The sequence below is a fragment of the Nannospalax galili genome, unplaced genomic scaffold (genome assembly GCF_000622305.1).
Source record: "Nannospalax galili isolate Female #2095 unplaced genomic scaffold, S.galili_v1.0 scaffold288, whole genome shotgun sequence".
In the NCBI taxonomy this organism is placed as follows: domain Eukaryota; kingdom Metazoa; phylum Chordata; class Mammalia; order Rodentia; family Spalacidae; genus Nannospalax; species Nannospalax galili.
The window spans coordinates 398,993-415,540 of NW_008357996.1; the positions used below are offsets into that span (position 1 = coordinate 398,993).

Sequence of the window (16,548 nt, forward strand, 5' to 3'; positions counted from 1 at the left end):
CCTGGGATACCTGAGACCCTGTCTCAATAGAAAGAAAAGAAAAGAAACACAGTGAATAAATCTAATGTTTAACATTAAAAAAAATATATTTAGGGGAGGGGCTAGAGAGATGACTGAGCAACTAAAAGCAGTTACTGCTTTTAGAGAGGACCTGGGTTCAATTCTCAGCACTCATTACCATCTGTAACTCCAGTTGTAGGGAATCTGATACCCTCTACCAACTCCTGCACACAGGTGTCACACATAAACACATACAGGCACACACACACACACACACACACACACACACACACACACACATAAAAAGTCTCAAAAAAATTGTACGTAAGTAAATCTTAAAACAGTTCTGTCCTGGTTAGTTTTGTTGCCAATTTTATATATCTAGAGAATCTCAATTGAGTATTTCCATCAGGTTGGCCTGTGGGCATGTCTGTGGGGCATCATCTTGTTTGTTAATTGATGTAGGAGGGCTCAGCCCACTCTGGGCAGCATCATCCCTGGGTACTGCCTGAGCCGTATAAGAAAGGTCGCTGGCAACTGGAGAGACGGCTTAGCGGTTAAGAGCACTGACTGTTCTCGCAGAGGACCCAGCACCAACATGATGGCTAGCAACTGTCTGTTCCAGGATATCTGATGTCCTCTTCTGATCTCCTCAGGTGTTGCATGACATGGGTGTATTTACATATGTGCAGGCAATACAATCATACACATAAAATAAAAACAATAAATAAAATGTTTCTAAAAAATATTTCACGATAGCTGAATGTGAGCCTGAGAGCATCCAGTGTTCTCCCTGGTCTCTACTGCAGTTCCTGCCTCAAGTTCCTGCCCTAGCTCCCCGGGATGTTGCACTGTAACCTCTAACCCAAACCAACCCTTTCCTCCCCAAGCTGCTTTTGGTCATGGTGTTTATCACAGCGACAGAAAAACAAACTAGGGGGTTGGAGAGATGGCTCAGCAGTTAAGAGCACTTGCTGCTCTTGTAAAGGGCAGGGATTCAGTTCCCAGGACCCACATGGCAGTTCAGTACCAGAAACTCCAGTTTCAGGTGATTTGATGCCCTCTTCTGCCCTCCATGGGCACTGCATGCATGTGGTGCACATACATACATTCAGACAAAACACTCAAACACATGACATTTTTTTAAAAACAAAAGAAAAGAAAAACTAAAACTAAGTCCTACCTAGACAAAAAAAAAAAAAAAAAAAATAGAGAGAGAGAGACTTTGGGGACTCTGAACACAGACTGGATATGGTCACAACAAATTATAGCAAGGAACTGTGACCAACGTTCTGAAGCTTGATAACATCATTAGTCATGTTACAAGCAAATACCCACATGACTTAGAGAGTACAGTATATTTGGTAGGAAGGGATGAAATTAAAAGGTGTCTGAAATTTGCTTTAAAATGTGTACACACAGCTAGGTATGGTGGTGCACTCCTGCAAGCCCAGTACTTGGGAGACTGAGGCAGGAGGATGGCAACTTTGAAGCCAGCCTGTGCTACCTTAATAAGTTCCAAGTCAACCTGAGTTACACAGGGAGACCCTGTCCTCTAAAACAACAACAGCAACAAAAAAACAACAACCCCCAATATACACACAAATACATGAAAAATAAGGGGAAGATGAATCGAGTTGCAATATTTCAAGACTGTCTGAGTTGGGTGATTGGGTAAAGAGGCACACAGCATTCATTTTACAGTTGTGTTTACTTTTCTTGCATGTTTTAAGATTTTCATAGTAACACACTAAAAATAAAAACTACCCACAAAGAAATAATAATTAAAAAGGGAATAAAACAAGATGTAGTGTTTGTGGGAAAAAGTGAACATGTCTATTTTTTATATATTTTATTTATTTTTAAATTTCTATGTGTATGAGTGTATTGCCTGCATGTATGTAAGTGTACCTGTGTTGGGCAATGCCCTTGGAGGTCAGAAGAGGACATTGGATCCCCTGGAACTGGAGTTACAGACTATTGTTAGCCACCATGTGAGTGCTGGGATTCAAACTTGGCTCCTTTGCAAGAGCAACCAGTGCTCTTAAATGTTGACTCATCTCTCCAGGCCTATATGTCTATGTAAATGCATGGAACGTGCTGGAAGGATACTCAAGAAGCTGGTAAAAATGACTGTCTCTGAAGAGAGGAACTAGAGGCTGAGGACAAAGATAGAAGGAAGACTGTTCAAACATTCTTACTAATTTTTGTTGCTATTGTGTCTGGGTTTGAAGGAAAGAAATTAGTTTTACAGGATGCCCCTCTTTTTTTTTTTGAGATAGGATTTCCCTGTATCCCCAACTGCCCTGGAACTCCCTATGTAGACCAGACCAGGCTGGCCTTGAACTCCTAAGAGTTGGCCTGCCTCTGCTTGCAGAGTGCTGGGACTAAAGGCTTGTGCCATGCAGCCCAACTCTAGTGAGTTTTGTTCTCTTCCCAGCGTTCTTGTCATTTACCTATTGGAAAAAGGGCATTTGAAGGCCACATTCAGCTGCTTTGTTTAGATGATAGCGCTGTTGGTTCTGGGATTAAAGGCTTGCGCAACCATGCCCTGCATAAAGAATACAATTAAAAAAATTTTTTTTTGTGGCGGGGTTCACTGTGTAGCCCTGGTTAGTCTTAAACTTCAGGCTGGCCTAGAACTCACAGAGATTCACCTGCCTCTGCCTTCTGAGTGCCGGGATTAAAGGTGTAGGCTACCACAGGCAGCCCTAAAAGATTTTTAAAAATTTAATGTTATAGAAAAACAACATTGTATCTATATATTTAAATAATTTCCTGCATGTCAGGGCAGTGATAACACTGTCTTATTATTCTTAGCTTATCTTTGGTTAGGAAAGAATTTAGATAATGAAATTGATATTTGAATTTTTGGTTTCTTCTTCATCTTAGATTGCATTGGGAAGGCATTTAAAGAATAATGTTGGCTGGAGAGATGGCTCAGTGGTTAAGAACACTGGTTGTTCTTGCAGAAGACTTGGGTTCCTATCCCAGTACCCACATGGCAACTAACAACTGTCCGTAACTCCAGTTCCAGGGGAGTCTGAAGCCCTCTTCTGATCTCTGTGGCATTGCACGACACAGGTGCTCTCACATACATGCAGGCAATACACTCATAGATATAAAATAAAAATAAATTTTTTTAATGTAAAAAAAAAACCTGTGGTCAGTTTCTCAATATAAAAAGAACAGTTCTAAAGGGTTGAAGAGATGACTCTGTGGTTAAGAGCACTGGCTGCTCTTGCAGAGGACCCAAGTTAAGTTCCTAGTACCCGTATGGTGGCTAACAACCATCAGTAATTCCAGTTCCAGAGGAGTTGATGCCCTTCTCTGACCTCTGCAGGCATTGCATGCATGTGGTACAGTTTCATACACACAGGCATACAATAAAAATAAGTAAATAAAAAATTTAAAAATTACTTAAATAAAAGAGGACATGAACCAGACTGTCTACATAAGAAGTTCCAGGCCAGCTAGGGAGACACTGTCTTAGTAAAAGGGGAGGAGTCAGGCATGGTGATGGGTGTTTTTAATCCCAGAACTTGGGAAGCAGAGGCAGGAGGATCTCTATGAGATCCAGGCCAGCCTGGTCTACACAGTAACTCCCAGACAGGCTGGGACTAGGGAGATCCTTTCAAAACCAACCAACCAAACAACCAAAAAGAAGGGGAGGAGTAAATATTGTAACTAGGCAGAGTTAGGGAGAAGAGTAGGGGGTGAATATGATCAAAATACAGCATACATTATATGTATGAAATTGTCAAAGAATTAATAAAAATACTGTTAAAAAAAAAAAAAAAAAAAAAAGGGGGCCCCAAGCCTGGTCTACATGGTGAGTTCCAGGTTAGCCTGGTATACATGGTGTACATGGTGAGTTCCAGGCCAGCTGGAGATCCTTTCTCAAAGGGGGCACAGGGAGGAAGGGAAGGGGGAGAGAGAGAGAGGCTGGAGAGATGGCTCAATGGTTCACAGCACTGACTAAGGGCCCAGGTTTAGTTCTTAGCACCCACATATGAGATAGCAACTGGCTGTAACTCCAGGTTCAGGGGATCTGACACCCTCTTCTGGCCTCTACAGGCATTATACACACATGGTTCACATACATACATGCAAGCAAAACACTCATGCACATAACATAAAATTAAAAAAGAAAAGGGGGGGAGAGAGAACGCCAGATGTGGTAGTGCTTGGGAGATAGAGGTAGGCAGATCTCTGTGAGTTTGAGGCCAGCCAGGGCTACATAGGGAAATTTCTGTTGCAAAAAATCGAGAGAGAGAGAGAGAGAGAGAGAGAGAGAGAGAGAGAGAGAGAGAGAACCTGGAGAGATGGCTCAGTGGTTGAGAGCTCTTGCTGCACTTGCAGAGGACTCAAGTCCTCAACCAAATACTGTGGTTCACAACCACTTGTAACTCCAGCTCAAGTGGATCCAACACACTCTTCTGGCCTTTGAGGGTACCTGCACTCACCTGTGTATATACATATACACATAAATAAAAAAGAAAAAATTCCTGAATTTAAAAAGATTATTAGATAAGGGCTTGGAGAGATGGCTCAGTGGTTAAGAGGACTGGCTGCTCTTGCAGAGGACCTGGGTTCCATTCCCAGCACCCACATAACCGCTAACAACTGTCTGTAACTCCAGTTCCAGGGATTATGACACCGTCTTCTGACCTCCACAGGCACTGCACAACACGGATGCAATTACACACGCAGGCAATACACTCATACACATAAAATAAAAATAATAAAATATTTTTTAAAAGATTACTGGAGTGGATATTTCTTTTTCTCTTCAGTTGCCTTTTTAAAAATTTGTAGTAGGTCAACTTTAGAATCTTTGCAAAGGCAGTTCTGAATATTGTTGACAGTTCTGAGTTTGTGACAACGAAGCTGGAATTATGTGGAAATCAGGAGTTGGTTACATCTCAGAGTCATTGCCTTTTGAGGAAAGCTGAAGAAAATGAAAAGTTCCTGAACCAGTGGAGTTCTAAGAGGCAGATCTGGGAGAAGACTGGAATGTGTTCAAAATGGTGAGAGGGAAGCTCACCAGAGCTGGCAGTGAATGAGTCTCCTAGCTTCCAGGCCTATCTAAGTCTGGGCTGAATGACAGACTACAAAACAAGGAGTTCACCTCTCCCTTTGTGATTAGAACTGGTTCTCAGCTAAAGAATGTTATCTCTTAGTATTTACTAAGCCCCTGGAGCTTGTAACTGTGGAGGGGCAGGATAAGATGAAAGGAGGTATTTAAAGTGTTTTCATCAACACAATTGATTTGGATATGGAGTAGGGCTTTTCTAATCTCAGAAGGGAGCTTCAACTCTCCTAAAAAGTTACTGTTTTCATTCTGGGAGGAAGACTTTCTTGCTTATAATGGATCCTGGCACCAACTCAATAAATTGATTTAGAGAAATAAGCAAGTAACCATGGTACTGTATATATTAGTCTTTGAAAAAACCTGCCAGTTATCACCCTGAAATTATATTAAAAGTAGCTAAACATTTTCTTCCTATATTATTTACATTTCCATTTGATCACCTTAATTTATATAATGGAAAACAATAATGACTTACACATGATCTAACAATCTTATTTTGTTTAGAAAAAATCCATTTAAGGTAGACCTTGAAGGATATTTCCTACATAACAATAAATAAATTAATTTAAAATTGAAGTTGGTCTGACCCTTAAACTTATTTTTATTTTTATTTTTTTTTAAACTCAGGGTCTCACTACGTAGCCATAGCTGACCTAAAACTTGCTATGTAGACCAGACTGGTTTAGATCCATCTGCCTCTGCCTTCCAAGTGCCGGCATTAAAGGGGTATGCCATCATGCCTGACCATCAAAATGTTTTAAAAGAGTTTTTTTGAACCCATAGATTAAAAAAAATAATCTCCAGAGCCAAGGAGGCCAATCTTATTCTATGTATTTTGAGAATAAATGGCATTAGTTACTTTTCTCATCACTGCCACAGAGTAACTAACAGAAATAACTTTTAGAAATTAATTAGGAGCTGGAGAGATGGCTCAGTGGTTAAGAGTACTGGCTGCTTTTGCAGAGGACCAGTTTTGATTCCCAGCACCCACACGGTGGCCAACAACCACTTGTAACTCCAGATCCAGGGGATCTGACACCCTCTTCTGGTCTTTGTGGGCACTGAATAAATGCCCTTACATACATGCAAGCAAAATACTCATACACATAAAATACTAACAAATTTTTGGTCTTTTTTTTTTTTTTTTTTTGGTCTTTTTGAGACAGGGTCTCCCTGTAGCCTCAGCTGGCCTGGAACTCGCTATGTAGACCAGGTGGGCCTTGAACTCACAGAGATCCGCCTGCCTCTGCCTCCTGAGTGCTGGGATTAAAGGCATGCACCACCACGGCCGGCTTGATAATAACAAATTTTAAAAAATTTTTAAATTAATTAAAAAAAATTACATTTATTCATTTATTTGTGTGTGTGGGCACATACATACTATATATACATGTGGACGCCAGAGGTCAATTTGCAGGAGTTGGGTCTTCCCTTCCACCATTTGAGGATTGGGGGAACATGAATAGTTGCCAGGAAGCCAGCCCCTTTGCTTGCTGAGCCATCTTGAGGACCCCAGAAACAAATTAAGGGAGGAAGGATTGGACTCATGATTGGAGAGGGCACAGTTCATCGTGGTGGGCAAGACATAGGAGTGTCCTATTACCATGGCAGCAGGCATGTGAAGTGGCTTGCTCACATCCAGGAAGCCCAGGAAGCCCAGCATTGTGGCTCCTACAGCTCGACATCAGCCAGCAAGACCTCGTGTCCAAAAGGTTCCACAACATTCCCAAAACGGGAAGCAGTTGGGCAACAAGTGTTCAGACACAAGCTTGATTCAAATCATAGCAAATGGCAACTAGATTTAAAAACCAATGTTTTTTTTTTTTCAGTTTAAAAGTCTGAATCACAATGTCTTCCTATTACGGAACATTTCAAGAAAACATGTTTCTCCAGAACATCTAAAAAAAATTCCAGGGCTGGAGAGATGGCTCAGTGGCTGAGAACACTGGCTGTTCTTGCAGAAGACCTGGGTTCAAATTTCAGCACCCACATGGGAGCTAACAACTGTCCGTAACTCCAGTTCCAGGGGATCCAATGGCCTCTTCTGTCCTCGAAGGGCATTGCACGACATGGGTGCTCTTACATACATGCAGGCAATGCACTCATACACATAAAATAAAAATAATATTAAAAAAATTCCAAATGACCAAAGACACCTAAAAGTCACATATTTAATAGTTTAATGATCCACAATTTAAATTCATTTATTTATTTAGTGTACGTGTGTATGTAGGTATGCACAGGCCGCGACACACTTGTGGAGGTCAGAGGAAAACTTTCAGAATTTAGTTCTCATTTTCCATCTTTTTGAGGCAGGGGCTCTTGTCTCTGCTGTGGTGGTGTGTGCCCTAGACTAGCTGGCCCAAGAGCTTCAGGGGATTCTCTCTCTCATATCTATCTCACCACAAGAGAGCTGGGCTTATAATACATGCCCCCACAACCAGCTTTTAATGTGGTTTCCAGGGATTGAACTTGGGTGGTCAAGATTGCCTAGTTAGTGCTTTTACCCACTGGATCATCTCCTTGGTCTAACAAAATTGTTTTCTAAAGATTGTAATCATAGTTTCATAACTCCACACATGGCTTCTTCATGTGTGTATGTGCGTGTGTGTGCATGTTCATGTATGTGGCGGTCTGAAGACAATCTTGGTGTCATTTCTCAGGCACCATCGATGCTGTTTTCTTTTTCTTTTTTAGATGGGGTCTTTCTTTGGCCTGGAACTGTCCAAGTAGGCCCAGTTGGCTGGCCAGTAAACCCTAGGGATCCCTGTCTCCACTTCCTCAGTACTAGGACTGCAAGTGCACACCACCGCACTTAGCTTTTTTTTTAAAAACATGGATTCTGGAGTCTGAGCGCAGGTCCTCATGCTTGCATTGCAAGCACTTCACCAACTGAGCTCTCTCCCAACTCCATATGTGCCTTTAGTCAGCAAACAGCCAAAAGAAAGCATTTTACCTCTCAAACTATTCACTCTGCATTAGAATTTGGACTAAAATAAGTCCAATTTAACAAAATAATTATTGGTATTCTTCCAGACAGTAAGTTGCTTCAGAGACCTTTCTTCTTTTGAGATCCCAGGCTGGCCTTGAACTTGCTATGTAGCTAGGATGACATTGAGCGTTCTCATCTTCTTGTCTCTATTTCTCCGGTGCTGGGATTACAGGCCACCACATCTAGTTTTTTGAGATACTTTTTAAACCTCATAGGGTATGTTTTATATACTGCAGGAACAGAAAAAGGTACCTCAAGCATGTCCGCTACTGGGTGTGATAATAATCACTTCCTGTAATATGATGAACTTCCTCTTTTGGAAGAAATATTTCAGTCTATACCTATCACTCTATCCTGAAAAGTCAGGAATGAGACGAGGCCCCACATTTGCAGATAGCTAAATATCTAAAATATGTCATTTATAAATTGTCAGCTATTTGCCTTTTAAAGAACATAAAACAACTTATAAACTCTGTGCTACACTACAACTCAGATAATACTTTCTGGATAATTATTAGGTAATATTATCTTCTAGAACTTACAAGTAGAAAAGAGATGGGGAGAGTATGTCAAGTGAGGAGAGAAGTTGAGTGTGTTTTTTGTCTGAGTAACGAGACAATTGTAGAAAATGTAGAAAATGTGGTTTTTAGGTCCTTGCTCCAGGGAGGGGAAATGAGCATTTTAAAGGAGGGAATCCAATGAACTCTCCATGTATTGGAACAAATTTTTTGGTGGAATTTCTTTCTTCAGTATGGATGTAGTAGAGGAAATATGACCCTAGACACAAGTAGATGCAGACAGGAGCCCTGGAAGTTACGGATCACTGTATGTGGGAGGAGGTGGGAACAAGCTCTTGACATCTGGCTATGGCACCAAGCAATATCTAATTTGGTCATTACAGACCTAACTTGTGGAAAAAAATATTTTTTGTTAGATGTATTTATTTTAGGTAATTTGGAAACTATTTCCAATTTAAGTATCTAAATGGTCTATTCATATAAAATGCATCTTTTTTCAGTTATTTATGATCTGAAATGAGACCACATATAAAGATCTTTGGAAATTGCTCAGATAAAATGAGCTTTATCTCAGATACTAGGCACTTTAAGATAAACTACTAAGGACAAAGGAATTTTCTTCTGCAGGGTGCAGGGTGCAGGCAAGCTTTGCTATGCAATGTTTTGTTGCAGGTTTTTCTTTTTGGTCTGCAGGGACTCAAGATCATGGTGACTAGTAAAGACAGAAGCTACTAACAGGTCATTTACAATTAACTCAGGTGGCTTTTAATTTACAAACAACTGTCTTTCTAGATTCAGGGGCAGTAGTCTCAATTTCAGAGAAGTTACTATAGACAGAATCTTATTTTACTTCTATTGGGAAAATTGTTGGAAAATATATGACTAGTTGGTTTTACCAAAGAAACAGCAAGCAGCTTTAAGTCATGAGTGGTTACAGAAACTGAGGCACTGTACTATGCAGTGTCCAAGGTCAAGTGAAGAACTCTAGGACTGATGTTCTTTCTCACTAGGGAGAGGTGTAACTGGTCAGAGCCAGGGAGCAGTGCTAATTGGATTAGGTGGTCACATAAATATTCTCACACCTGCACCTCACTTAAGATTCAGTTACTGGCAGAAGGTCCCACTGGGTGTGCCCACCTATCTGAGTCCTGGCTCACAAAGGCCTAACTTTCCTGTTTTTTCTCTTCTTCTGTCTTTTGCATGCTAGCCAGAGCCTAAGCATGCTTTCCCTAACCCTTGGGCTTTACTCTTTCTCTAAAGCTTCCCTCCCTGCCATGCAGCTTCTGGTCCACCCTGTGGCTGACCTCTATGCCAGCTTAACACAAAGGGAATGGCTTTTCTGCTTCCTCTTCTCCATCGTTGTCCTCCTGGCAGTTGCTGAGATTCACTGTTTGCCTACTTTGGGATTCTTTTAAGCCTTAATGAAAATGTCTTAGAGATGAAAAAAAAAAAAGACTCCTGCTACTGTTTTATTTTTAAAACTTTTATTATTTTTAATTATGCGTGCATGAGTGCAGGTAACCCCCCCCTCCCCAAATGGAGTTACAGCTGGTTGGCCATTGGACATGGGTGCTGGAAATAGAACTCAGGTCCTCTGCAAGAACAGTATGCATTCCTAATGTTGAGCCATCTCTCCAAGCCCTCTGCTGCAATTTTAAAAAGAGCAAAGTTATTGGATTTAGTTGGGTGTGGTGGCTCATGCCTTTAATCCCAGCTCTTGGGAGGCAGAGGCAGACAGCTCTCTGTGAGTTTAAGACCACACTGGGATATAGGGAGACCCTGACTCAAAAAAAAAAAAAAAAAAAAAAATCTCAGGAACTAGCTAAACACGTAGTGGAGAAAGAGGCTAGTTTTATGAAGTATTTCTTGAGCATCTACTGTGTGTCAGGCTTTTAGGCGGACATGTGGATAAGATCCTTGCTCTCTTGAATTTTGCTTTATACTTGATTTTGTCTTTTTTTTTTTTTTTTGGTGTTTTTGAGATATGGTCTCCCTACAGTCCCAGCTGACCTGGAACTCATGATGCAGACCAGGCTGGCCTTGAACTCACAGAGATCTGCCTGCCTCTGCCTCTGCCTTTGTAGTGCTGGGATCAAAGGCATGTGCCACCAGGCCTGGAAAATCTTGCCTTATATTTGAATAAGCATCCCACTGCTGGGTAGTGGGAAATTGTGGAAGTATTTAGCAGAGGGCAGACTAAATGGAAAATCAGAAATCTAAACTGGTTTTGAGATGTTTGATGGAAAGCTATTTGGCCCTGTAAGCTGGGACACAGGAGAGAAAAATGACTTTACTTGCAACCAGCTTTTCCCTACTCTCTTCTTATGGAAACCCGGAACTTATCAAAATGTTTGTTATTTTCAGTAAACTAAGGGACAATTTAGCTAGCATTAATTTAATGACCTTCCCACCAGACTCTTACTGAAATCAATAAACATTTATTTTTTAATGTCCTGAGGTAGGTTGTTGCTACCAGTCAATGTTTAAAAAGGTCTGGGGAACAAGAGTGTTTTATGCATGAAGTCAGAAAAAAGTCTGTGTCCTGCACTTTTAGGACTGCCTCAAGTGGCCAAGTATTTCCTTTTCTGACTGTGGGCTTTAAATTACAAAGTATATTCTCTGCAAAGGGAGTACATTAAAAAGTTTTATTCTAAGGTTAAAAAGACCTGCGGTCACATTACAATGAGGTTGATCAGTGTAGCTAAGGACGGGTGACTTCTCACAGAATGTCCAGGCTTATACAATACCCTAATGGATATCTTGAAGATAGTTTCAAATTACAAAGTTGATTCATGCTTGGGTTTTACAGTGAGCAGATTCACAGTATACACTAAAGATGCTGTAGTTACAGCTGAATAATTGAAGAGATTTGCTATCTACTTCTTGGGAAAAGGGTTCTGTATTTGGTTGAAACAAACAAAAAAATCCAATTTTTTCGTATTAATTTTTAAATATTTTTCTGTGTATGAGTGGACTGCCTGCATATATGTTAAGTGCACTCGTGTCCTGCAATGCCCTCCGAGGTCAGAAGAAGGTATCAGATTCCTTGGACCTGGAGTTACAGATGGTTGTTAGCCACCATGTGGGTGCTGGGAAGGGAACCAGGGTCCTTAACTGCTGGTTATGCTCTTAACTGCTGAGCCATCTGTCCAGTTCTCTCTTACTAGTTTTAAGTTACAAAAGTAAAAAAAAAATTAGAAAGTAGAACTAAGCAGAAAAAGAAAAATCATTCACAGTTTCACCAGTCATGAAGGTATGGATAAAACACTTTTGTTAGTTTCTTTCAGCCTCTCTCCAAGCAGTATAGTTTTTTTTTTAAAGGGGAGGTGTGTGGAAGGGTTGGAGGGAGGACTCAGAGGTTAAGAGCGCTTGCTGCGTTCATGGAGGATCAGAGTTTGGTTCCCAGCACCTACGCCAGGTGGCTCACAACCTCCCATAACTCCATCGGATCTGGTGCTCTCTTCTGGCCTCCGGAGACACCCACTCACACAGACACAGACAGATACACACATAATAATAAAGGGGATCACGTGGTACCTGTTTTGTGATTGCCCTCCCTGCTACCCTTAATAACATTACAACCTCCCATAACTCCATCGGATCTGGTGCTCTCTTCTGGCCTCCGGAGACACCCACTCACACAGACACAGACAGATACACACATAATAATAAAGGGGATCACGTGGTACCTGTTTTGTGATTGCCCTCCCTGTTACCCTTAATAACATTAACACTGTCCCATGTCACCCCAGCATTTCCTAATGACTAAATACAAGGGATACATAGCTGAATTCATTCAAGAGAATGGTAGTGGGATACATTAAGAAAAATAAACGCAGTAGAGCACACCATTTTCCCCATCCATTCTTCTAGTAGATCCCTAGATCCTAAGTGACTGACCTCTTGGAGAGCTGGGGTGGTCTGTCTGCCTGCAGAAAGACTCCTGGGGTTCCCGCTACCCACGGGGATGGAACCACAAATCGCGACCTCTAGGACCCGGTCCATTGCCCCAGAAAGCGACTCCACTGACCTGGAGTCATCCTACAAAGTCCCCAGTCCGGCTCCCATCCCTGTCCCCTTTCCCCAGCAGAGCCCAGGTCCTTGAGGCAGTAGGGGGTACCGGGCACGCGCTGTCCCCACCACACTTAGCCTGCGTATCTCTGTTCCTCCCAGACCTTCCCGGCCGGGTGCAGAGGACGCAGGGTCCCAGGACGCCACGGCTCAGCCAACTCTCGGGCGCTGAGCTGCGCCGGGGCCCACCGGAGCCGCACCGTCCCCCAGTGATGACGCGCTTCCTGCCCTCCCGGCGCTCGCGGGCCGTGCGCTCGCGTTAGCCCTCGGCTCTTGTTCCGCGCCGGGAGCCAGCGGCGGCGGCGGCGGCGGCGGCTGAGGCAGCGGGAGCCGGGCGGTCGGCGGGCGCGCGGGGCGACGCTGGCTGCTCTTCGGGCTGGCGCTCTGCGATGAGACAGTAGCTGCATCCCGCGGTAAGGCGCTCGGCGCACTTGGCTTTCCCTCAGCTTGCATGCACCCTGCAGGAATTTCTCGTGCCTTTCCCCTCCCGTCTGCAGAAGGCATATGTGGGTGGTTTTTTTTTTTCTCTTTCCCTTCTCTCTTTTGCATCTCGTAAGTGATGTCAATGCAGAAAAACCCTGCAAAACGCCTAGATTTCATGTTCCAGGAAGACTTTAAATATTTTTTTTGGCAGAAAAAGAAAAATAAATTGCAATTAATGCACCTGTCTATTGCACATGTATGTTTCGCTGCTCTCCACCCTGGTGCGGCGGTTTGCAAATAGTCTCCATAGCCGACTCCTAGCTGTAGGCAGCTGGTCTCCACGGGGCTACCCCGTTGCGTTTCCGGTAACTGGGTTGGAAAAGCAACCCGGTCAGCACTGAGTGTCCCCTCGACTCCAGCCGCCCCCTCCCGCCCCCCGCCCCCCTCTCCCCGGTGCCTTGAGACTTGACAGAGGGCAAAGCTGCTTCATTCCAGCACTGGCCGCCCCGACTTCCAGCGCCACTTTGCAAACAAGTCTCCCGGCCCGGCTCGGGGCGACATGCATTCCGGGGTGCGGAACCCATTCCGTGCCCGACTCTCAGATCTACGGGTTGCACGACGCCCCTTTCTCTGGCCGTGTCGCCAGCCGCTCGCCGCCGGTCCCCGGGGGCTGAGTGCGTGGACTGGGTTTGGACCCTGCGCGGCGGCCTCACCTCTCGGTCCTCGACCCCGGCGAGCTGAGATTTCGCGCTCTCGGAGATCGGGAGGGACCTGGAGACTGGCATCTGGGGACCCGAGGAACGACGTTCGAGGGCGCCATATTTTCAGTGGGTTCTTGGCTGCAGAGGCGAAGGGGGCGCAGATTTCCGAGTCCCCCGGGGAGTGTGAGGCGCCTAGGCGGGAGGCTGGAGCGATCTTCGCCGGGAAAGTTTGCTAGCCCAGGAGAGCGCGCAGACGGCTGTCCCCGCAACGGCGCGCGGACTGCAGCGTGTCGCCTGGGCTGGGAGCGGCGGGATCTGGGGACAGAGCAGCGCCTGGGATCTAGGCGGGCGGCTCACTCGGAGGAGCAGTGTTTGGGGCCGCGAGGCGCAGAGCACACGCCCCTTTTTTCCAGAAGCCACGACACCCCAGTGGAGCGCCCTGCGCGGAGCGTTGTCCTCCCACACCCCAGCTGGCTTGGGCGCTCCACCCGGCGCGGTACAGCAGGCATCTGGGAGCGTAGTTCCCGGCCAAGGCCTGGCTCCTTTCTGTCAGCTTGAAGCCTCCTTTCGCCTTCTGGTTGCGGAGGCGACCAGCACCCGCAGCAGCCTGCTCGTCTCGCACTGTGATACCGCCTGGTGGAGGCAAGGAAAGTGGGGCGTTTCCAGAAGTTGGGGCTTCAGGTGACCTGTGGGAAAATTTGCATTCTTGTTGCTGGTGAAGATCAGGGATGGAGGAAGACGAGATTGGACCAGTGATGTTGGCTATTTCCAGAAGATGAGATGAAGTGTTGCGTGTTGTAAGAGAAAGAGATAGGAGGGTAGAGCTGAGGTCTCAGAAAAACTGATCCCAACTACCGTGGTGAGTTAAGTAAAAACCCTTCAGATTTTTATAGCCCCTGGGCATGCTGAGTTGCTGCTTAGTCTGGTTCCTTGCTGTCTATCCTCTGTGCCCTAGTGCCTGGAGGTTTGGGACTTCCCAGAAGTGAATGGGTGGGGACTCTTTACTTTTGCAGATAGATAATGACCCTGCTTTGTTGTGTGGGGGCCGAGGAGGGTGTGTTTGCTGACCTGTGATTGACTGTGTGCTGGATGTGTTAGCTTTCCTCCTCAGTGTTTTAAAGAAATTCACAGTATAGAGGTGGTGTAGGCACTCAGTCTTTATCATTCAACCGGACCGGAAGTATCACAGAAACCTGGGGAGCGGGGAGAACAAGGTCTTTCATCTGGGAGGTTCCTTCTGATGTCAGCAGCTGCCCACTTCTTTAAGTGCCTACACTGTGAATGTTACCCATTCTTCTTCTGTGGTTGTGTCTTCTTTGATTGCTCCTTTAGGATATCTAGGCAAAAATTGAGGAGGAAGGGTGGGTGTGACCATTGGCCCTGTGTACTGAGGGTTGTGTGGGTCTGTGCTTTCAGTTCTGTCTTAACCTGAGCTTTAGAAGGATGGAAAACACCCAGATAACAATTCTCTAAAATTAGAGTAGCGAATGTGGGAGAGAGTTAGTTGTGGAACGCCACCTCCATTCATTATGTTGAAATTTCTTAGATTAGAAGAAGTACATTGAATCAAGCTATGGGTTCTTTTTATTTTATTTTTTTATTTTTTTAAGATCATATCTTCCATAGTCCCAGCTGGCCTGAAACTGACTATGTAGACCAGGCTGGCCTCATCTCACAGAGGTCCAACTGCCTCTGTCTTCCAAGTGCTGGGATTAAAGGCATGCATCACCATGCCCCGCAAGCAATGGGTTCTTTAAGCCACTGTCTTGCTCCCTGACTTTGTATGGACCTTTCCATTCATGTAGGAAATATTAAGGAATTGTGAGTCTCTGTTTCAGGATTTTAATTTTTTAAAAAATAAATAATTATTGAGTTACATACATGCATATAAGGTGTTTTGATTAAATGCATGCCCATTCCCTCCCCTCCAACTCCTCCCATATCTTCCCATCACTTTTTTCTGATAACTTCATGTACTCTTTCTTCTTCTTTGATTTATTTATTTATTTTTAATGGGGCTTTTGGCTACTCAAACATTCCCCCTTCTGAAGAGGTAACCCTAAAATCTTTTAAGGATTAGGTAAAAGCTCCCAAATACTTTCGACATTTGTGGCCTTTGGAACGGAGTAGGTTGCTAAGAGGCCCAAGGACATTGTGAGTTATAGCCGTGCAACTGGCTACTTTTCTTTGGGGTCTTTTTACCCTCACAGCCTAGTGAAGTCCTACCTCCTATTCTTATCATACCACCCTCTGAAGAGATTACCCAAATTGCCAAAAGGGAATCGGGACACAGACTGCTCTGGCTTCTTCCATGCTGAACACAGGGTGAGGCAATTGGAGTACCCCTTCAGTGAGTCTGTCTAAAAGCCTCCCAAATTGCATAACTCTTAACTCTAGGAGGAAAACAAAGTCTTTGAATCCGTGAATAGGAGATGTGAAGGAGAAGTAAAGGCAAGAGTAATTAGCATTACAAATTCTAGACAGGAAACTAGAAAAAAGTCAGAACAGGGCAATTTTCAAATGTTCAGATGAGAGTCCACTGGAATTTCTTGACAAAGGCTTCCAAAAGCATCCCTCTATTGGATTCCTCCTCATTTTTCTTTTGTTTTTCAAGGCTGGACTCTAGAGTGATGGATTCAGGATTTGCTTTCAGGTATTTTGATAGCTGTTGGAGTGGTTAGAAATTAGTGTCAGTTCCCTCTCAAATGCTTCTAGATAGGGGGAGAAAACAAATTTATCCATCATTTT

At 44.0% G+C, this 16,548-nt stretch overlaps 2 protein-coding genes across 6 annotated transcripts in view; one reads left to right on the forward strand and one right to left on the reverse strand.

Moving 5' to 3' along the window:
- Positions 1-12,793: 12,793 nt before the first annotated feature.
- LOC115068102 (Krueppel-like factor 13) lies at positions 12,794-14,359 on the reverse strand. The gene is made up of 2 exons (XM_029557655.1): positions 13,813-14,359; positions 12,794-13,468 (listed from the first exon to the last, which is right to left on the reverse strand). The coding sequence occupies exons 1-2, from the start codon at positions 13,882-13,884 to the stop codon at positions 12,827-12,829; spliced, it is 714 nt and encodes a 237-aa protein (XP_029413515.1). The 5' UTR covers positions 13,885-14,359; the 3' UTR covers positions 12,794-12,826.
- Positions 12,958-16,548, forward strand: part of Tln2 (talin 2) — a 488,380-nt gene continuing 484,789 nt past the window's right edge. For 3 of the 5 annotated variants that reach the window (XM_008856023.3, XM_029557653.1, XM_029557654.1), the window contains exon 1: positions 12,958-13,089. The gene's annotated coding sequence lies outside the window, so the exon portion shown is untranslated. Of the gene's footprint in view, positions 13,090-14,538; positions 14,660-16,548 lie in introns of those variants that run through there. The other 2 variants (XM_029557651.1, XM_029557649.1) reach the window with 2 other exon arrangements.

What these genes read in the sequence shown, in the direction of transcription:
- LOC115068102 (XM_029557655.1), bottom strand. Translation starts at nt 13,884, where the DNA reads ATGCCAGTCTCCAGGTCCCTCCCGATCTCCGAGAGCGCGAAATCTCAG. An exon ending in CCGGGGTCGAGGACCGAGAG is followed by an intron (nt 13,469 to 13,812) that starts GTGAGGCCGCCG and finishes TTTCCAACCCAG; the next exon opens with TTACCGGAAACGCAACGGGG.